General features: G+C 45.0%; 1 protein-coding gene across 1 annotated transcript in view; it reads left to right on the plus strand.

The window, feature by feature from the left end:
• mfsd2b (MFSD2 lysolipid transporter B, sphingolipid) overlaps positions 1-22,320 on the plus strand; it is a 43,789-nt gene that overhangs the window by 13,769 nt on the left and 7,700 nt on the right. The window contains exons 5-9 of the mRNA XM_064924800.1: positions 2,162-2,285; positions 4,139-4,217; positions 4,324-4,505; positions 15,064-15,154; positions 16,280-16,401. Coding sequence (XP_064780872.1) covers positions 2,162-2,285; positions 4,139-4,217; positions 4,324-4,505; positions 15,064-15,154; positions 16,280-16,401 — 598 coding nt within the window. The remainder of the gene's footprint in view (positions 1-2,161; positions 2,286-4,138; positions 4,218-4,323; positions 4,506-15,063; positions 15,155-16,279; positions 16,402-22,320) is intronic.

Raw genomic sequence — 22,320 nt, forward strand, 5'->3', positions numbered from 1 at the left:
GTATACAGATACTCAGTAGATGTTATCAGATTAACCTAAGATATAGCTTAGATTTTTGGGTGTCCGTCTTCGGCTCCTAGACTATGTTGTTTTAGTGCGAAAGAATTAGAGCCTATTTGTGTATAACTCAGTGGTTATAGATGAGATAGTCATTGATGACTGGAGGAATGTGCACTAGTCCACAACCTTCTCTCTCTGTCTCTCTTTCTGTCTCTCTCTCTCTGTCTCTCTCTCTCTCTCTCCACAGTGAAACACAGCCCATAATGATACAGTATGTACCAGTTGTATCTGGATGAATTATACATAGACAACACAGCTCCCCACATCCTCCAAATTGCACAATGCAAAATAATTATTGTGTGTGTGTGTGTGTGTGTGTGTGTGTGTGTGTGTGTGTGTCTGAATAAAGCTCATGACCATGCGGGTTAGCGATCCTGTGGCATAGTGCATCTTCCTGTTCTCCCACTGTGCCGCCACACTAACTCAGAACGGAAACCTTCAGAGTCACAAACACCCAATCCATCTCTCCCAAAACAGCCCACACACCATCAGTCTATCACTGGCCTAACAGGTTTACAGGCTTTTATACATAGTTGTGTAAACTAGCCTGTTGAGGTACAGTGGCTTGCGAAAGTATTCACCCCCTTGGCATTTTCCCTATTTTGTTGCCTTACAACCTGGAATTATGAAAAAGAAAGATTGGAAAGATTTTTGGTAGGTTTGTATCATTTGATTTACACAACAATGCCTACCTACCACTTTGAAGATGCAAAATATTTTGTTCTTGTAAAAGAAACGAGAAAACAACAGTAAACTTGAGCATGCATAACTATTCACCCCCAAAAGTCAATACATTGTAGAGCCTCCTTTTGCAGCAATTACAGCTGCAAGTCTCTTGGGGTATGTCTCTATAGGCTTGGCACATCTAGCCACTGGGATTTTTGCCCATTCTTCAAGGCAAAACTGCTCTAGCTCCTTCAAGTTGGATGGGTTCCGCTGGTGTACAATCCTTAAGGCATACCACAGATTCTCAATTTGATTGAGGTCTGGGCTTTGAAACAGCCATTCCAAGACATTGAAATGTTTCCCCTTAAACCACTTGAGTGTTGCTTTAGCAGTATGTTTAGGGTCATTGTCCTGCTGGAAGGTGAACCTCCATCCCAGTCTCAAATCTCTGGAGTACTGAAACAGGTTTCCCTCAAGACTTTCCCTGTATTTAGCGCCATCCATCATTCCTTCTATTCTGACCAGTTTCCCAGTCCCTGACGATGAAAAACATCCCCACAGCATGATGCTGCCACCACCATGCTTCATTGTGAGGATGATGTTCTCGGGGTGATGGGGTGTTGGGTTTGCGCCAGACATAGCAATTTCCCTGATGGCCAAAAAGCTACATTGTAGTCTTATCTGACCAGAGTACCTTGTTCCATATGTTTGGGGAGTCTCCCACATGCCTTTTGGCGAACACCAAACGTGTTTGCTTATTTTTTTCTTTAAGCAATTGCTTTTATCTTGCCACTCTCTCGTAAAATCCAGCTATGTGGAGTGTACGGCTTAAAGTGGTCCTATGGACAGATACTCCAATCTCCGTTGTGGAGCTTTGCAGCTCCTTTAGGGTTATCTTTGGTCTTTTTGTTGCCTCTCTGATTAATGCCCTCCTTGCCTGGTCTGTGAGTTTTGGTGGGTGGCCCTCTCTTGGCAGGTTTGTTGTGGTGCCATATTCTTTCCATTTTTTAATATTGGATATAATGGTGGTCTGTGGGATGTTCAAAGTTTCAGATATTTTTTTATAACCCAACCCTGATCTGTACTTCTCCACTACTTTGTCCCTGACCTGTGTTGAAAGCAAGTCATTTTTTTCATTTCACTTCCCCAATTTGGACTATTTTGTGTATGTCCATTACATGCAATCCAAATAAAAAATCTCTTTAAATTGCAGGTTGTAATGCAACAAAATAGGAAAAATGCCAAGGGGGACGAATACTTTTGCAAGGCACTGTAAATTATCATGTCTTTATCAATTGCACAAACCTATAATGTGACCAAAGTTTCACAATAAATAAAAAAAGATACCAAATTCGACTCAAATGTTTGCTCAAACAATGGCCATTACGATATGCAATAAGAACAATAACCCTGCCCTCCCTTTGTCTCTCTGTAGGATGGTGGGCTGTACTCCGTTTGTGGTGGTCTCCTACTTCTACCTTTGGTTTGTTCCTCCCTTCACAAGCGGACGTTTCATCTGGTACCTGGGCTTCTACTGCCTCTACCAGACACTCATCACTGTGAGTACCAGACAGCTACCTAGGACAAAAGTGTTGGCCCACAAGGACAACCATTTACACATCCTCGTTCTCAGATACAGTATCCTCTCTAACACTATTCAACACGGACTTTGTGCACTCATAGTATACACCTACCGTTGTTGCTGGATACAGCTTTTTATTTGCCAGAAAAGATACAGATAAGCAGAGATGTCTTGCCAAACCCAACACAAAAATATTGTGAGCAGAGCCAACGTGTCATAAAACCAAACCTTGTTGATAGTTCACCTCAAACAAGTGTGTTTATTTAGGTTTATTTTGTTACTAAGGTACAGCTTCAAACCCTTTCCTTCTCTCTCTTTCTCTCTGCACGCTCTCTCTCTCTCTCTCTCTCTCTCTCTCTCTCTGTCTCTCTCTCTCTCTCTCTCTCTCTCTCTCTCTCTCTCTCTCTCTCTCTCTCTCTCTCTCTCTCTCACTCTCTCCTCTGCTCTCTCTAATCTTTTTAACATGTGCTAAAGAGCATGTTGCAGCCACATTGCGATGGCCTATAATGACATGTCATACTAATTACTTGATAAGTATATGCTCGGCCCTGCCAGAGACCGCTGGATAGGTAAATGCTGGTTACCACTTTTAGCTTCACTTCATTGTCTTTGTGTGTGAGAGACTGAGAACGAACGGCTGCTATCACTTTGAAGCCCTACAGGAGTAACAATTAAAAAAAACAGGCCAGTGTGATCATTCAGTCATGATTTGATGACCAATCCTTTTACTTCAGGCAAAGCTCTGGTCAAATTGGATTCTATACATTTAGTTTTTTTCCCCAACAAGGCCCTACAAATGACATGCTTGGCCATCCCTCCATCCGTCCTTCCCTCCATCCCGCCCTGAGCCCGAAGAGAAGGAGAAGGGCTGGGACAGTCTTTCAGGGCAGTGTTTATTTCTGTCGTCTCTTTAGATGCTCGGTCAGTTGTTCGGCCACAATGCTGACTGAGCTGTTGTGTAAATGACAAAGGAGAAGACAGGCTGGGGTTGAAGGCGAAGAGTTGCTGACTGTTCTACTGGGCAGCTTGAGAGGAAAACAGCGAGCTAAGGCTTACAGACGGGGGGGGGGGGGGGGGGTTCTACTAAGCTAACATATGGAATTGTTTTTAAGATGGTCATACCATGGATCATGTAGCTATTTGATTAGGAATTTTAGGACCCCTGTATAAATAAACAAAAATAATGAAATATTGAATTTGGCCTTTAGTACTATAGCCCATTGAAACACATGGAATGCACATTCATAAGTGGCAAAACAGACAGTCAAGAAAATCTATCTTAAGGAATAAAGTTTTGAAGTGTCTTTCCTATGTCTCGGAGAAAGCAAAGGAAATATTTGTGTTTTTTGGACACATTTAACCCCTTTTTTAAGTTGGCACAAAACTACCTCCATAATTTACTCTTTAATTTTTACCGGTACCAGTTACCTTTAAATGAGTCATGTGACACAAAACGGAGAATACCACCCTGTTCATGAGAATCTCCTCTTTCCATAGTGGGGTCATATTAGTTTGTTGCCTGAACAGTTCAGATGCTACAGACATTTTCACGAGAAGACTGATTTTCGGGACATCTCATGGTCTGACCGTCACCCCTGTAGCTCGCCTACCTTCCACCACTGGAGGCCAGCATAAACGGATGCGGTGGATTGAGACGCAGCCTATGCAAAATATATATATATTTGTAGCTTAAACTTAAGGCTCTTAAAAGTTAATTTTGCAGTGAATCATCGTCTTAAGTGGAGCATAAAATGTCCCCAAAAAGTGGAAATTATATGGACTCTGTCCTATATCTAATCATATCCTCTGTGCTTCTTCTGTGTTTCCCAGTGTTTCCATGTGCCTTACTCTGCCCTCACCATGTTCCTCAGTACGGACCAGAAGGAGAGAGACTCAGCCACAGCCTATCGTAGGTCACTATTAAACAGACCGTACGTTGTTAATCAAATTCAGGCACTATTCTGTCATTCTGTTTTGATAGTACTTAATACTGCAATACATGTGTTATATTGCAGGTATGACCCTGGAGGTGCTGGGTACTCTAGTTGGCGCAGCCATCCAGGGTCAGATTGTGGCGAGCGCCCACAACCTGAAGCACTGCCCCCACCACAACATGTCCACCGGTCACCTAGGCAATGGCAGCGGGGCCGAGATCGTCAAAAGAATCGTTCACTCCCAGGACTTCCTGTCACATGCTGTAAGTGTCACCGCGACAACAAACAACCTGACCTGGGGTGTTACCACGGTGATCCGATTTTGAAAATAACTGTAACTGACAGTAGTGTCCTCAACTACCTCAGGGCTGCACTTTCAGGGTCATCTTTTCCTTTTTCTTCACTTTTTTTAAAGCCTTAAAGTTGCAAGGAAACAAACAGGAAACAAGTTAAAGGTCAAGAAGTATAAAACGAGTGATTTGTTGAAACTAAAAGGAATATGATGAATAGGAAGTTTGTGTTTGCAGACTGTCTAGCGTTGAAATGTATAAAGCCCAACTTCAAGAGGGTTTTATAGACATATATTATTTATCATCCTTGGTTTGAAGTGACCATAGGATGAATAAGAGCCTCTCCCACAGCTCCCTCCCCTCCCCTGGCACTGACCACAAAAAGGAGTTCCTCCCTGACATCAGTCATCAAACCCTTCCCTAAAATAAGAGACCCCTCCCCACAATGAGGGGTTGACCACAGTCTGTTTGTGATTACGGCTATGTTTGATCACATTCAAAAACACCTGAATAAACCCCAGAACCTGAACTCGACATGCAGTTGGTTGGGATGAGGGGACTAACAATATTGAACATCTATTTCCAGCCAAATCCAGACCGGAACATTACATTTGAATTGAACTGGTTGTTCATTTCCTTAGCAGTATACTGTACATATAGCCAATGAAAACATCACCGAGACAACCCAGAAACCCTGCTGTGAATCTTGTGAATGCAAAGGTGGTTTATGGGTTCATGGGCAAAACGCGGCGAGCGGGCTCCAGCCCAAACTATTCCGTGTTGAATTTGGGCACGCCGCGGCTATTCAGGGGCTCAAGGGGTGCCTTTCCAAATGATTATGGGTAAACCTTGATGGTTCGGCTCTCTCACCACGCAGGGCCCTCTGTAGCCATGCTGAGCACTTACACACAAACACACAACCACACAAACGCACACACACTTGGAGCCCTGTCACCACTAGATTCCTCTGAGCTTGCGGGTGAGGGTGGCACATTCGCCTGGGCAAGTTCTCCAGTCCCTCAGAAACTGGCAGAACGTTTGATGTGAATAAATAATAATAAACCACTTAGCTGCGCCGCATGGAAAAATAGCAAACAAGCCGGGAGTTGTTTAGGGCAGTTCAGTTCCTGTTGGGATTAACATGAGATCTTCAAGGCTCTATAGTATTTTGGTAGACTGTATTTAAGGATCCGAATGAACTTGCTTTTATCTAATCTGTTGAGTAATTTATGAGATCTCGTATCTACGAGAGCGATGTAAGGAGTGCTAGCGTAAAATGACAGGGTCAACAAACACATTGATATCTTCTAATGTGACTTTTTGATGACAGTTGAAGATCAGTATTTGGGTGGAGATGCAAAATAGAAATTGAGGAAGGTTCAGTACAGATGTGCCCCTTCTGTAACTGAAGACAAAAATATTGATAGTGGGCCCAAGGAAGAGTAGTGTAATGTAATACCTAATGGGGATCCAAATAAACAAATAAAGGATAGATTTACACTCTTGTTTTCTTCCTGCCTTTGCAGGAAGAAGGTGTATATGCTCTCTATCCTCCTTGTAGAAGGAGGTGTATATGCTCACTATCCTCCTTGTAGAAGGAGGTGTATATGCTCTCGATCTTGCTTGTAGAATGAGGTGTATATGCTCTCTATCCTCGTAGAAGGAGGTGTATATGCTTTCGATCCTGCTTGTAGAAGGTGTATATGCTCTCGATCCTGCTTGTAGAAGGTGTATATGCTCTCTATCCTCCTTGTAGAAGGAGGTGTATATGCTCTCTATCCTCCTTGTAGAATGAGGTGTATATGCTCTCTATCCTCCTTGTAGAATGAGGTGTATATGCTCTCTATCCTCCTTGTAGAAGGAGGTGTATATGCTCTCTATCCTCCTTGTTGAAGGAGGTGTATATGCTCTCTATCCTCCTTGTAGAAGGTGTATATGCTCTCTATCCTCCTTGTAGAAGGAGGTGTATATGCTCTCTATCCTCCTTGTAGAAGGAGGTGTATATGCTCTCTATCCTCCTTGTAGAATGAGGTGTATATGCTCTCTATCCTCCTTGTAGAATGAGGTGTATATGCTCACTATCCTCCTTGTAGAATGAGGTGTATATGCTCACTATCCTCCTTGTAGAATGAGGTGTATATGCTCTCTATCCTCCTTGTCGAAGGAGGTGTATATGCTCTCGATCCTGCTTGTAGAAGGAGGTGTATATGCTCTCTATCCTCCTTGTAGAAGGAGGTGTATATGCTCTCTATCCTCCTTGTAGAATGAGTTGTATATGCTCTCTATCCTCCTTGTAGAAGGAGTTGTATATGCTCTCTATCCTCCTTGTAGAAGGAGGTGTATATGCTCTCTATCCTCCTTGTAGAAGGAGGTGTATATGCTCTCTATCCTCCTTGTAGAAGGAGGTGTATATGCTCTCTATCCTCCTTGTAGAATGAGGTGTATATGCTCTCGAACCTCCTTGTAGAAGGAGGTGTATATGCTCACTGTCCTCCTTGTAGAATGAGGTGTATATGCTCTCTATCCTCCTTGTAGAAGGTGTATATGCTCTCTATCCTCCTTGTAGAAGGTGTATATGCTCTCTATCCTCCTTGTAGAAGGAGGTGTATATGCTCTCGATCCTCCTTGTACAATGAGGTGTATATGCTCACTATCCTCCTTGTAGAAGGAGGTGTATATGCTCTCTATCCTCGTAGAAGGTGGTGTATATGCTCTCTATCCTCCTTGTAGAAGTAGGTGTATATGCTTTCGATCCTGCTTGTAGAAGGTGTATATGCTCTCGATCCTGCTTGTAGAAGGTGTATATGCTCTCGATCCTGCTTGTAGAAGGTGTATATGCTCTCTATCCTCCTTGTAGAAGGAGGTGTATATGCTTTCGATCCTGCTTGTAGAAGGTGTATATGCTCTCGATCCTGCTTGTAGAAGGTGTATATGCTATCTATCCTCCTTGTAGAAGGAGGTGTATATGCTCACTATCCTCCTTGTAGAATGAGGTGTATATGCTCTCTATCCTCCTTGTAGAAGGAGGTGTATATGCTCTCTATCCTCCTTGTAGAAGGAGGTGTATATGCTCTCTATCCTCCTTGTAGAAGGAGGTGTATATGCTCTCTAGCCTCCTTGTAGAAGGAGGTGTATATGCTCTCTATCCTCCTTGTAGAAGGAGGTGTATATGCTCTCTATCCTCCTTGTAGAAGGAGGTGTATATGCTCTCTATCCTCCTTGTAGAAGGAGGTGTATATGCTCTCTATCCTCCTTGTAGAAGGAGTTGTATATGCTCTCTATCCTCCTTGTAGAAGGAGGTGTATATGCTCTCTATCCTCCTTGTAGAAGGAGGTGTATATGCTCTCTATCCTCCTTGTTGAAGGAGGTGTATATGCTCTCTATCCTCCTTGTAGAAGGAGGTGTATATGCTCTCTACCCTCCTTGTAGGAGGTGTATATGCTCTCTATCCTCCTTGTAGAAGGAGGTGTATATGCTCTCTATCCTCCTTGTAGAATGAGGTGTATATGCTCTCTATCCTCCTTGTAGAAGGAGGTGTATATGCTCTCTCTATCCTCCTTGTAGAAGGAGGTGTATATGCTCTCTATCCTCCTTGTAGAAGGAGGTGTATATGCTCTCTATCCTCCTTGTAGAAGGAGGTGTATATGCTCTCTATCCTCCTTGTTGAAGGAGGTGTATATGCTCTCTATCCTCCTTGTTGAAGGAGGTGTATATGCTCTCTATCCTCCTTGTAGAAGGAGGTGTATATGCTCTATCCTCCTTGTAGAAGGAGGTGTATATGCTCTATCCTCCTTGTAGGAGGTGTATATTCTCACTATCCTCCTTGTAGAAGGAGGTGTATATGCTCTCTATCCTCCTTGTAGAAGGAGGTGTATATTCTCACTATCCTCCTTGTAGAATGAGGTGTATATTCTCTCTATCCTCCTTGTTGAAGGAGGTGTATATTGTCAGGACCCGGTTTCGAACCTGGGTCTCCGGAGTGAGAAACAGTCACTTAACCAACTGAGCCACGAATAGACAGCAGAACCCAGAAGATGAGGCAGACACAGCAGTACTTAAGACGGTGTATTTAATAAAGAAAAACTCCTAAAATAAAAAATGGCAAATCCAAAAGGTGGTAGGTAAAACAAAAAAAACCTAAAAAGAAACTCACTAAAACTAAACAAAAACAAAAAACAGAATACTACAAGAACTTCACCCGGAATCGACAAGAGCACACAGAACACTAGGGCAGGGTGCCAACATACAAACACAGAGCACAGAACTGAGGGAAACAAAGGGTTTAAATACAATCAGGGGACTAGGGCAGGGTGCCAACATACAAACACAGAGCACAGAACTGAGGGAAACAAAGGGTTTAAATACAATCAGGGGAAACGAGACACAGGTGCAAACAATAATGGGAATCAAGGGAAAAACACAGGGACAAAAAGCACAATGGGGACATCTACTGACAAAAACACGGAACAACCCTGGCCAAATCCTGACAGAATCCCCCCCCTAGGAACGGCTCCTGACGTTCCTACCAGCTCTCTCAGGGTGGAGGACCCTGAACTGACGAATGAGGTCAGGGTCCAGGATGTCTTTGGCAGGAACCCAGGAGCGCTCCTCAGGACCGTAGCCTTCCCAGTCCACCAGATACTGCCAGGACCGCTGCACCCGGCGGGAATCCAGTATCCGGTGGACGGTATAAGCCGGCTGGCCTCCAATGACACGAGGCGGAGGGGGAGGTCTGTCTGCCGGGACAAGGGGAGAAAAAACAACAGGTTTTAACAAAGACACATGAAATGTGGGATTAATCTTAAGGGATTTGGGTAAGTGTAGGCGATAAGAAACTGGGTTAACTCTCCTGGCAACCTTGAAGGGACCGATGTATTTTTGGGACAGCTTGCGAGACTCCACCCGTAGAGGTAAGTCTCTTGTGGAGAGCCAGACTCTCTGGCCGGGGCGCAGGGTAGGCCCGGGACGGCGACGTCTGTTGGCTTGTTGTTGATACCTCTGTGAGGAACGCATCAGATTAAGACGGGTCTTCCTCCACATAAGCCGACAGCGTCTGACGAATCTCAAGGCTGAAGGCACTCTGACTTCTGCCTCCTGGTCCGGGAACAATGGAGGAGCATAGCCAAACTGACACTCGTGCGGGGACATACCAGTGGAGGAGGAGCGCAAGGTGTTGTGCGCGTATTCGGCCCAAACAATAAAGGATGACCATGTGGACGGGTTGTCACGAGTCATACATCGGAGGGTGGTTTCCAGCTCTTGATTCATCCTCTCTGTTTGGCCGTTGGACTCCGGATGGTACCCTGAAGATAGACTGGCAGAAGCCCCCATGAGTTGGCAGAAGGCCTTCCAAAACCTTGAGGCGAACTGGGGACCTCTGTCAGAAACCACATCTTGAGGAATGCCGAAGACTCGGAACACATGATTAATTACCAACTCAGCCGTTTCCTTGGCAGAAGGTAACTTAGTCAGAGGGACGAACCTGGCCGCCTTTGAAAACCTGTCGATTATGACTAGGATAGTAGTATTGCCATGGGATGGAGGAAGTCCAGTAATAAAGTCCAATGATATATGGGACCAGGGTCTGTGGGGAACAGGTAAAGGGTGAAGGAGTCCTTGAGGGCGGAGGTGAGAAGATTTGCCCTGGCAGCACACGGGGCAGGCATTGACGAAAGTGGCAACGTCTTCTCTTATGGTAGGCCACCAGAACTTACGCTGGATGAACTCCAAGGTGCGACCTACGCCCGGATGACAGGTGAGGCGAGAGGAGTGCCCCCACAGAAGGACCTGAGTCCTCACTGCCTTGGGGACAAACAACCGATTGGCAGGACCTCCTTTAGGGTCCGGTTCGCTAGCTTGAGCACGTCTCACGGTATCCTCAACTTGCCACGAGATCGGAGCCACAATCTTAGCAGCAGGAAGGACAGGCATGTCCGTGTCATCTCGAATGGCAGGAGCGTAGACTCGGGACAGGGCATCCGGTTTGAGATTCTTCGACCCGGGCCGATAGGTGAGGATAAACTGGAATCGATTGAAGAAAAGAGACCATCTAGCTTGTCTAGAGTTCAATCGCTTCGCCTGCTGGATATACTCCAGATTCTTGTGGTCCGTAAGCACTTGAAACGGGTGAGAAGCCCCCTCGAGCCAGTGTCTCCATTCCTTCAATGCCATCTTAACCGCTAGGAGTTCACGATCCCCACATCGTAGTTCCTCTCAGTCGGGGTAAGCCGGTGTGAGAAGAAAGCGCACGGATGAAGCTTCTTGTCTTCACCCCTCTGAGACAGGACAGCTCCAACACCAACCTCTGATGCGTCTACCTCCACCACAAATGGTTCATCCGTAGTCGGTAGTATCAGGATGGGAGCAGAGAGGATGCGCTGCTTGAGTCCTTGGAAGGCCGTCTCAGCTTCTCTTCCCCAAGAAAACCTTGCATTGCCACCTTTGGTTAAAGCTGAGAGAGGAGCTGCCACCAAACTGAAGTTCTTGATGAACTTGCGGTAAAAGTTTGTGAAGCCCAGGAAACGCTGAACATCCTTAACGGATTTGGGGGTGGGCCAATCCGCTACCGCCCCTACCTTCCTAGGGTCCATTTGGATTCGACCGGGTTCCACTACAAATCCCAGGAATTGTACTCGGGATGAATGGAATTCACATTTTCCGGCTTAACGTACAGATGGCTGTCCAGGAGGCGTTTGAGTACTTGTCTGACATGCTTAGTGTGTTCTTGAAGGGAGCTCGAAAAGATGAGGATGTCATCCAAGTAAACGAACACAAATATGTTAAGCATATCCCTAAGCACATCGTTTATGAGCGCTTGGAACACCGCTGGGGCGTTGGTCAGGCCGAAGGGCATCACCAAGTATTCATAGTGACCAGTAGGCGTGTTGAAAGCGGTCTTCCACTCGTCACCAGGTCTGATCCGCACAAGATGGTATGCGTTCCGCAGGTCAAGCTTAGTGAAAACAACTGCTTCCTGGAGCAGCTCGAAGGCTGTGGCCATAAGGGGTAGCGGGTAACGGTTACGGACGGTTATGTCATTGAGTCCCCGGTAGTCGATGCAAGGACGTAACCCACCGTCTTTCTTGGCCACAAAGAAGAACCCTGCTCCCGCCGGGGAGGTGGATGGACGCATGAGGCCTGCTTCCAGAGAGTCCTTGATATAGGTATCCATAGCAGCTCGTTCGGGTGGAGATAGGGAAAAGATCCGACCCCTGGGGGGCAAGTGCCCGGAAACAGGTCGATGGGGCAATCGTAAGATCTATGGGGTGGTAGCATGGTGGCCCTCTGTTTGCTAAACACCAGTTTGAGGTCATGGTAACACTCGGGAACTCGGGTCAGATCGATGGATTCTAAAGACTCGGGAGTAGAACTCGGGAATTCTGGAAAATACAAGTAGCTTGGCACGTAGGACCCCACTGCTTGATAGTGCCCACAGACCAGTCGATGTGAGGGTTATGGCTGTGAAGCCAGGGGTATCCAAGGACGAGAGGGAACTCGGAACAGGAGATCAAATGAAAGTTCATCAATTCCTGGTGTTGTGAAACTGAAAGTCTCAAGGAGGTAGTGACATGAGTGACAAGTCCAGATCCCAAAGGGCTTCCATCCAATGTAGTAACCCTCATGGGGTCACTTAGAGGTTCAGAGGGAACGCCATTCTTCTTCGCCCAGACACCATCCATGAAGTTACCTGCGGCTCCAGAGTCTACCAAGGCTTGAAGGTGAAGCTTGTGGTTGTCCCAGGAGAGGGTGACTGGAATGAGCAGACGGGAGTTGGACGGATGGGAGGAGGTTATGTTTCCCGTTACAGTTCCCCCGGTCTGTACGGGACAGAGCGTTTCCCTGGAGCCCGGGACACGTGGAACGGAAATGGCCCGGTTTGCCGCAATATAGACAGCGTCGCTCCCTCATCCGGCGGTCTCTCTCAGCCTGGGAGATGCGTCCAATCTGCATGGGTTCCGGTGGAGCCAGTGATGATAAAGGTGGGGACTCGGAGCTGGGACTGATAGGGGCTAGAGGTCTACGGTTGAGTTCTCTCTCTCTCAGACGCTGGTCAATGCGTGAGGCCAACTTGATCAGGGACTCGAGATTGTCCGGTGGTTCCCGAGTGGCCAGTTCATCTTGGATAGTGTCGGAAAGGCCTTTCAGAAAGCACACCGTGAGCGCCTCGTTGTTCCAGCCACTCGCTGCTGCCACCGTGCGGAACTGGATGGCATAGTCCGTCACGCTGCGCCAACCTTGATGGAGAGTCAGGAGCTGTTTGGCTGAGTCAGAACCACTGCTTGGGCCTTGAAACACTCGTTTGAATTCCTCAGCAAAGGCAGAGTAGCTGGCACAGCAGGAACTATGGGCATCCCACACAGCAGTAGCCCAGGCCAGGGCTTTTTCCGACAGCAGGGTGATGATATATGCGATCTTAGACCGGTCGGTGGGAAATGACGAGGGTTGCAGCTCAAAGGAGAGAGAACATTGAGTGAGAAACCCTTTACAAGCACTTGGATCACCTGAGAACCGTTGGGGAGGTGGAAGACGAGGTTCAGCCAGGGGGTTAACTGCCATGGGTACGTGAACTTGAGGTACTGGGACGGGAACTGTTGCCGGGGTAAGTCGATCAGATACTTGCTTAATGGAAGTCAGCATCTCCGACAGAAGATGAGAATGTCTAGCCATTAAGGCCTCTTGCTGAACCAGGGCGGCTTCGTGGCGTTGGACAGTCTCCTGGTGGTGGGACAGCGTGGCAAAAAGGTCCTGGGAACTGGCTGCCTCTGGGTTCATTTTTGGCTCTGTGTTTCTGTCAGGACCCGGTTTTGAACCTGGGTCTCCGGAGTGAGAAACAGTCACTTAACCAACTGAGCCACGAATAGACAGCAGAACCCAGAAGATGAGGCAGACACAGCAGTACTTAAGACGGTGTATTTAATAAAGAAAAACTCCTAAAATAAAAAATGGCAAATCCAAAAGGTGGTAGGTAAAACAAAAAAACCTAAAAAGAAACTCACTAAAACTAAACAAAAACAAAAAACAGAATACTACAAGAACTTCACCCGGAATCGACAAGAGCACACAGAACACTAGGGCAGGGTGCCAACATACAAACACAGAGCACAGAACTGAGGGAAACAAAGGGTTTAAATACAATCAGGGGAAACGAGACACAGGTGCAAACAATAATGGGAATCAAGGGAAAAACACAGGGACAAAAAGCACAATGGGGACATCTACTGACAAAAACACGGAACAACCCTGGCCAAATCCTGACAGTATATGCTCTCTATCCTCCTTGTAGAAGGTGTATTTGCTCTCTATCCTCCTTGTAGAAGGAGGTGTATATGCTCTCTATCCTCCTTGTAGAAGGAGTTGTATATGCTCTCTATCCTCCTTGTAGAAGGAGGTGTATATGCTCTCTATCCTCCTTGTAGAAGGAGGTGTATATGCTCTATCCTCCTTGTAGGAGGTGTATATTCTCACTATCCTCCTTGTAGAAGGAGGTGTATATGCTCTCTATCCTCCTTGTAGAAGGAGGTGTATATTCTCACTATCCTCCTTGTAGAATGAGGTGTATATTCTCTCTATCCTCCTTGTTGAAGGAGGTGTATATGCTCTATATCCTCCTTGTAGAAGGTGTATATGCTCTCTATCCTCCTTGTAGAAGGAGGTGTATATGCTCTCTATCCTCCTTGTAGAAGGAGTTGTATATGCTCTCTATCCTCCTTGTAGAAGGAGGTGTATATGCTCTCTATCCTCCTTGTAGAAGGAGTTGTATATGCTCTCTATCCTCCTTGTAGAAGGAGGTGTATATGCTCTCTATCCTCCTTGTAGAAGGAGGTGTATATGCTCTCTATCCTCCTTGTAGAAGGAGTTGTTGTATAGGTGTATATGCTCTCTATCCTCCTTGTAGAAGGAGGTGTATATGCTCTCTATCCTCCTTGTAGAAGGAGTTGTATATGCTCTCTATCCTCCTTGTAGAAGGAGGTGTATATGCTCTCTATCCTCCTTGTAGAAGGAGGTGTATATGCTCTCTATCCTCCTTGTAGAAGGAGGTGTATATGCTCTCTATCCTCCTTGTAGAAGGAGGTGTATATGCTCTCTATCCTCCTTGTAGAAGGAGGTGTATATGCTCTCTATCCTCCTTGTAGAATGAGGTGTATATGCTATCTCCTTGTAGAATGAGGTGTATATCCTCCTTGTAGAAGGAGGTGTATATGCTCTCTATCCTCCTTGTAGAAGGAGGTGTATATGCTCTCTATCCTCCTTGTAGAAGGAGTTGTATATGCTCTCTATCCTCCTTGTAGAAGGAGGTGTATATGCTCTCTATCCTTGTAGAAGGAGGTGTATATGCTCTCTATCCTCCTTGTAGAAGGAGGTGTATATGCTCTCGAACCTCCTTGTAGAAGGAGGTGTATATGCTCACTGTCCTCCTTGTAGAATGAGGTGTATATGCTCTCTATCTTCATTGTAGAATGAGGTGTATATGCTCTAGAATGAGGTGTACAGTATATGATTGTTTTCTCTCTCTACTTTTATCCTCTTGCAGAAGGAGGTGTATATGATTGCTGCAGGTGTGATAGGAGGAGTGTTTCTCATCTGCACTGTGGTCATGTTCCTGGGAGTCAAAGAGAGAGATGGTGAGTCTGTGTGTTTTGCATGTGTGTTTTATTATAATATTTTTTTAATGTACCCCTTTTTGTCCCCAATTTCGTGATATCCAAATGGTAGTTACGGTCTTGTCTCATCGCTGCAACTCCTGTACGGACTTGGGAGAGCCGAAAGTCGAGAGCCGCGCCTCCTCCGACACATGACCCCGCCAAGCCGCACTGCTTCTTGACACAATGCTCGCTTAACCCAGAAGCCAGCCGCACCAATGTGTCGGAGGAAACACCGTACACCTGGCGACCGTGTCAGCGTGCATGCGACCGGCCCACCACAGGAGTTGCTAGAGCTCGATGGGACAAGGACATCCCGGCCGGCCAAACCCTCTCCTAACCCGGACGACGCTAGTTCAATTGTGCATCGCCTCATGGGTCTCACAACACTACAGATCCGGTATCGAACCAGGATCTGTAGTGACGCAGCCTTAGACCACTGCGCCCCTTGGAAGCCCATGTGTGTGTATGTTTGTGCACACTTTTCCCCAGCAAGTGTGTGTGCTCTCTTCCCCCTCTCATATTTCACTCTAACCTCATTTGCAAAGTACCAGTAAGCGCAGTAGCACTCAGTCACATTGTTTTTAGACTATTTAGCTAGCTCCAGCCTTATCCAGTGATTATCTAGCTCAGAGAAAAAAAGGACAATAAAGAATTAACTATTAAGTGTAAAAGGAGAGAATCTACCCCCATATCTCTGTGCAATTGTGAGATGCGTGGCTCACCTGCAAAAGAGAAGAGACCTTGGTCGCAATGGGACTCCCTGCTAAAATAATAGGTCAGAAAAATGAATACATCTTTTTTTTTTCATGCACATGGAGGCTATCAGTGAACTGCTGACCTCACCACTAGTGAACCTGTTAGTTCTGGTTCTCTGTAGTGGCAAACCCTGTGGAACAGACAGAGCATAGCAATGCTGCAATGCAGGGGCAGCTACAGGGTTGCCAGATTGGAAGTGAAATCCCCCCGTGTCTCACTCATGCTCCTGTATATTCTTTCATCACAAAATGCATGGTGCTTTCTGGGCTTGGTTTAGGGTAGAAGACAGAAACCAAAGAAACTGTCTCTTGACACTTTCAGATCTTATTCCTTTTTTCCCTCGCACAGATCCGTACATTTCGAAGACGGAGAAGCAGATCCCGTTCCACAAGGGCTTCATCCTGGTGATGCGACACAGCCCCTACCTCAGTTTGACTGCTGCCTTCCTCTTCATCTCTGTTGCCATTCAGGTAGGCACAACTTTATTAATACACCTCTTCTCAGACATGACACTCACATTGGGATGGTAATGTGTGGGTAATGTGCTGTTATGGCTGGGCCCTCCCTGCCACCCTCAGAATGGCTCCAGACATTGAATGGCAGGCAGGCTATGTTGATTTGATCAATAGAAATAGAACACTCAGTGTGTTTGAGTAAATACACCCGAGAGCATCTCTCTCTCAGCTCCAAATCCAACCGAAGATAGACAGTCCGACAGCACATTATCACATTACTTTGATGTAATATCTGCTTGTTGTTATCATTATGAGACTTCTCCCTACATTCAGCCACTCAGTTCTGTGAGACTCTTTCTGTATGGTTGGCATCGCATGGTTGGTTGAGTCAACGGTGTACCGTATTGGAACTGATATTGGATCTAGGCCTTTCGGTGGAAAAAGAATAAGATCTTCCAACACATTGTACCAAACTCTCAAATCAAGAATAATAACAGACACATTGCATCACTTAATGGACACATATGAATCAAACATGCCTGAGGCTGAGCCACGCTTTTGGCTGCCACCCGTACAGATAATGTGCCGGCAACAACCAGCACACTGCTTGCACAGACTAGCGCCTTCACTATCACCAAAAGCGACAGCAGTGACACATTCAAGGATGTGAGTGTAACAGGCGTGCGATGCTGAAAGGACAGTGTCCGTAATGCCACAGAGGGCCGATACCACAGAGGGCCGATACCACAGAGGGCCGATACCACAGAGGGCCGATACCACAGAGGGCCGATACCACAGAGGGCCGATACCACAGAGGGCCGATACCACAGAGGGCCGATACCACAGAGGGCCGATACCACAGAGGGCCGATACCACAGAGGGCCGATTCCACAGAGGGCCGATTCCACAGAGGGCCGATACCACAGAGGGCCGATACCACAGAGGGCCGATACCACAGAGGGCCGATACCACAGAGGGCCGATAGAAAGACAGCTGTCACTCACAGCATGAAGTTAAAGAATAAGCAGCACATTCACTCTGACATAATAAGCAGGTAGATTCCAATGATAAGGAGACAAAAACACAACCATTAAGCTTTCACCAGTCGAAATGTATAGCTATTACATCACGTTGCAAACATCTTCTTCACGTTCAGCACACAAAATAATCTGTGATCTAAAAGTTTAAATGCAACAATGTTTCACACGGAAGTTATTTTCTGAGATATATAGCTCAGGGATTCTTACAAGACGGGAAAGTCTCGACTTTTCCCCCCACATATTTGTCTTAATATTGACAACATTTTAAATATATATTTTGATAGACCAAAGTATCCGTAATATAAAATTACTATAAAAATGGATGGAAATGTTTGGCCACATTCTTAAAACAGGATGTTCATTACTCATCAATAACAACTTACTCTATTGAACATTTTCACGTTAAGATTTTTTAAATGATATACAAATCAAGAATTATGGGATGCACAACAATAAAAACCCAGTGGAGAATAACATTATTGTACCAAAACAATTTACAAAACAGAATGGCAGAATAGTGAACTTACTAAATGACTGAGAGTTTGACTGGGTGATATTAGGTTGCTTCTAGTGTAAATATTTTCCGTTTGGATTTTAATGATTTGTATGTCAAATCATGTCACACGTGTAAAAAAATAAAATCATAAAATGCAACTAACTGGATTCATGCCAACTTTGTCAGACATCATAAAAGGCATTTCATATTTACTAGTATTGTCCAACAACTGTTTAAAGGCCTTGTTTAATTCTATCATTTAGAATATAAACAAATGTGACACAAATTTCCAAACTTATTTTTGTTTTAATTTATAGAGCTATATAATGTTCCAGGGCAAATTTCGTTAGCATTTTAGCATGTTTTTCTAGATTCAGGATATAGAACAATATTTATAAAGCAAACATTATCCATTAGATCGAGCACATAAAATAATTTGCAGAACAGTGATACAAATATATATTTTTATAATAATGACAAAAGAAAGGGGTTAGTCAACAAATACTCAAAAAAGGACAGTGTTTTTGCCTCGAAAAATAAAAGCATTTGTAAAATATAGAAAATGTGTAATTTAGAAATCCCCAATAAAAATATTCAATAAGGATTTTTCAGCCCTCAGACAAAAGTCTGACGGAGTTGATGTTTTACGGAGTTGACAAAAATTGAATTTATCTTCTTCATTCAAGTGGTGTAGAAGGATTGTACCGACTTTCAAGAATCCACAAGTTAACAACATTGCTCTTGTTAGCTTAGGGATTCTTGAAAGTTGGGTCATCCCTTGTACAGTGGCAAGAAGAAGTATATGAACCCTTTGGAATTACCTGGATTTCTGTATAGATTTGACATAAAATTTGATCTGATCTTCATCTAAGTCACAATAGGCAAACACAGTATGCTTAAACTAATAACACGCAAATTATTGTATTTTCTTGTCTATATTGAATATTGGGTTATATATAATTTAAATATTCACATTGTAGATTGGAAAAAGTATGTGAACCCCTAGGCTAATGACTTCTCCAAAAGTGTAACAAGTGCGCTGAGAGTCAGGAAGCAAGTACAGGGAGTGAGTGTTTTTAATAAATAAACACGAAACACAGACAATGCACCAACATGAAAACAGAGTCAATAACACCTGGGGAAAGAACCAAGGGGAGTGACAGATATAGAGAAGATAATCAAGGTGGCGATGGAGTCCAGGTGAGCGTCATGAGGCGCTGGTGCGCTTGACGATGGTGACAGGTGTGCAGGATAATCATCAGCCTGATGACCTAGAGGCAGGAGAGGCAGTATACGTGCAAAAAGCTAATTGGAGTCAATTAACCTGGAGTCGAATCAATGAGACGAGATTGGAGATTTTGGTTAGAGCTGTTCTGCCCCATAAAAAACACTCACAAAATTTGAGTTTGCTATTCACAAGAAGCATTGCCTGATGTGAACCATGCTCCAAACAAAAGAGATCTCAGAAGACCTAAGATTAAGAATTGTTGCCTTGCATAAAGCTGGAAAGGGTTACAAAATAATCTCTAATAGTCAGTCAACGGTAGGACAAATTGTCTATAAATTGAGAAATATCAGCACTGTTGCAACTCTCCCTAGGAGTGACTGTCCTGCAAAGATGACTGCAAGAGCACAGCGCAGAATGCTCAATGAGGTTAAGAAGAATCCTGGAGTGTCAGCTAAAGACATACAGAAATCTCTGGAACATGCTAACATCTCTGTTGATGAGTCTACAATATGTAAAACACGAAACAAGAATGGTGTTCATGGGAGGACACCACGGAAGAAGCCACTGCTGTCCAAAAACCCCATTGCTGCACGTCTGAAGCTCGCAAAAGAGCACCTGGATGTTCCACAGCGCTACTGGCAAAATATTCTGTGGACAGATAAAACTACAGTTGATTTGTTTGGAAGGAACACACAACACTATGTGTGGAGAAAAAAAAGGTGGAGTATGGTGTGGAGGGAGCATCATGGTGTGGGGCTGCTTTGCTGCCTCAGGGCCTGGACAACTTGCTATCATCTACGGAAAAATGAATTCCCAAGTTTATCGAGGCATTTTGCAGGAGAATGTAAAGCTATCTGTCCGCCAATTGAAGGTCAACAGAAGTTAGGTGATGCAACAGGACAACAACCCAAAATACAGAGGTAAATCAACAACACAATGGCTTGAACAGAAGAAAATACGCCTTCTGTAGTGGCCCAGTCAGAGTTCTGACCTCAACCCAATTGAATTGCTGTGGCATCAGAGCGGTTCACACCAGACATCCCAAGAATATTGCTGAACTAAAACAGTTTTGTAAAGAGGAATTCCTCCTGACTGTTGTGCAGGTCTGATCCGTAACTACAGAAAATGTTTGGTTGAGGTTATTGCTGCCAAAGGAGGGTCAACCGGTTATTAAATCCAAGGGTTCACCATACGTTTACACGGTGTGTTCAATCAAGACATGAAAACGTATAATTGTTTGCGTGTTATTAGTTTAAGCAGACTGTTTGTCTATTGTTGTGACTTAGATGAAGATCAGATCAAATTGTATGACCAATTTATGCAGATATCCAGGTATTTCCAAAGGGTTCACATACTTTTTCTTGCCCCTGTGTACCGCTTGTGGATAAAGAGTTACTTGCCTAACAGAACACAGAGGGTGTTCTTTAATGGAAGCCTCTCAAATATAATCCAGTTAGAATCAGGGATTCCCCATGGTAGCTGTTTAGTCCCCTTTTTACATTTTTACAAACGACATGCCACTGACTTTGAGTAAAGCCAGAGTGTCTATGTATGCGGATGACTCAACACTATACACGTCAGCTACCACAGCAGCTGAAATGACTGCAACACTCAACAAAGAGCTGCAGTTAGTTTCAGAGTGGGTTGCAAGGAATAAGTTAGCTCTAAATATTTCTAAAACTAAAGCATTGTATTTGTACAACAAAACCCTCACTAAACCCTAAACCTCAAATAAATCTTGTAATAAATAGTGTGGAAATTGAGCAAGTTGAGATGACTAAACAGCTTGGAGTAAACATAGATTGTAAACTGTCATGGTCAAAACATATTGATTCAGTAGTAGCTAAGATGGGGAGAAGTCTTTAAGATGGGGAGAAGTCTGCCTATAATAAAGCGATGCTTTGCCTTCTTAACAATACTATCAATGGGCAGGTCCTACAGGGTCTAGTTTTTTCGCACCTTGACTACTGTTCAGTCGTGTGGTCAGGTCCCACAAAAAAAAGGACTTAGGAAAATTGCAATTGGCTCAGAACAGGGCAGCACGGCTGGCCCTTGGATGTAAACAGAGAGCTAATATTAATAATATGCATGTCAATCTCTCCTTGCTGAAATTGTAGGAGAGATTGACTTCATCAATACTTTTATTTATGAGAGGTATTGACATGTTGAATGCACTGAGCTGTCTGTCTAAATTACTGGCACACAGCTCAGACACCCATGCATACCCCACAATACATGCCACATGAGGTCTCTTCACAGTCCTAATATCCAGAACAGATTTTAAAAAACAGATGAAAAAAAACACCTTATGAAACAGTGGGGACAAGTACTGCAGTGCATCTCCTCATGGACTGCACCAGATTTGCCAGTTATTGCTGTGAGATGTTATCCCACTCTTCCACCAAGGCACTTGCAAGTTCCCGGACATTTCTGGGGGGAATGGCCATAACCCTCACCCTTCGATCCAACAGGTCCCAGACGTGCTCAATGCGATTGAGATCCGGGCTCTTCGCTAGCCATGGCAGAACACTTACATTCCTGTCTTGCAGGAAAACACGCACAGAACGAGCAGTATGCCTGGTGGCATTGTCATGCTGGAGGGTCATGTCAGGATGAGCCTGCAGGAAGGGTACCACATGAGGGAGGAGGATGTCTTCCCTGTAACGCACAGTGTTGAGATTGCCTGCAATGACAACAAGCTCAGTCCGATGATGCTGTGACACACCGCCCCAGACCATGATGGACCATCCACCTCCAAATCGATCCCACTCCAGAGTACAGGCCTCAGTGTAACGCTCATTCCTTCAACAATCACCCCTGGTGAGACAGAACCGCGACTCGTCAGTGAAGAGCACTTTTTGCCAGTCCTGTCTGGTCCAGCGACGTTGGGTTTGTGCCCATAGGCGATGCTGTTGCCTGTGATGTCTGGTGAGGATCTGCCTTACTACAGGCCTACAAGCCCTCAGACAAACCTCTCTCAGCCTATTGTGGACAGTCTGAGCACTGATGGAGGGATTGTGCGTTCCTGGTGTAGCTCGGGGCAGTTGTTGTTGCCATCATGTACCTGTCCCGCAGGTGTGATGTTCGGATGTACCGATCCTGTGCAGGAGTTGTTACACATGGTCTGCTACTGCGAGGATGATCAGATGTTCGTCCTGTCTCCCTGTAGT

Source organism: Oncorhynchus masou, chromosome 19 (genome assembly GCF_036934945.1).
Source record: "Oncorhynchus masou masou isolate Uvic2021 chromosome 19, UVic_Omas_1.1, whole genome shotgun sequence".
Lineage (NCBI taxonomy): Eukaryota > Metazoa > Chordata > Actinopteri > Salmoniformes > Salmonidae > Oncorhynchus > Oncorhynchus masou.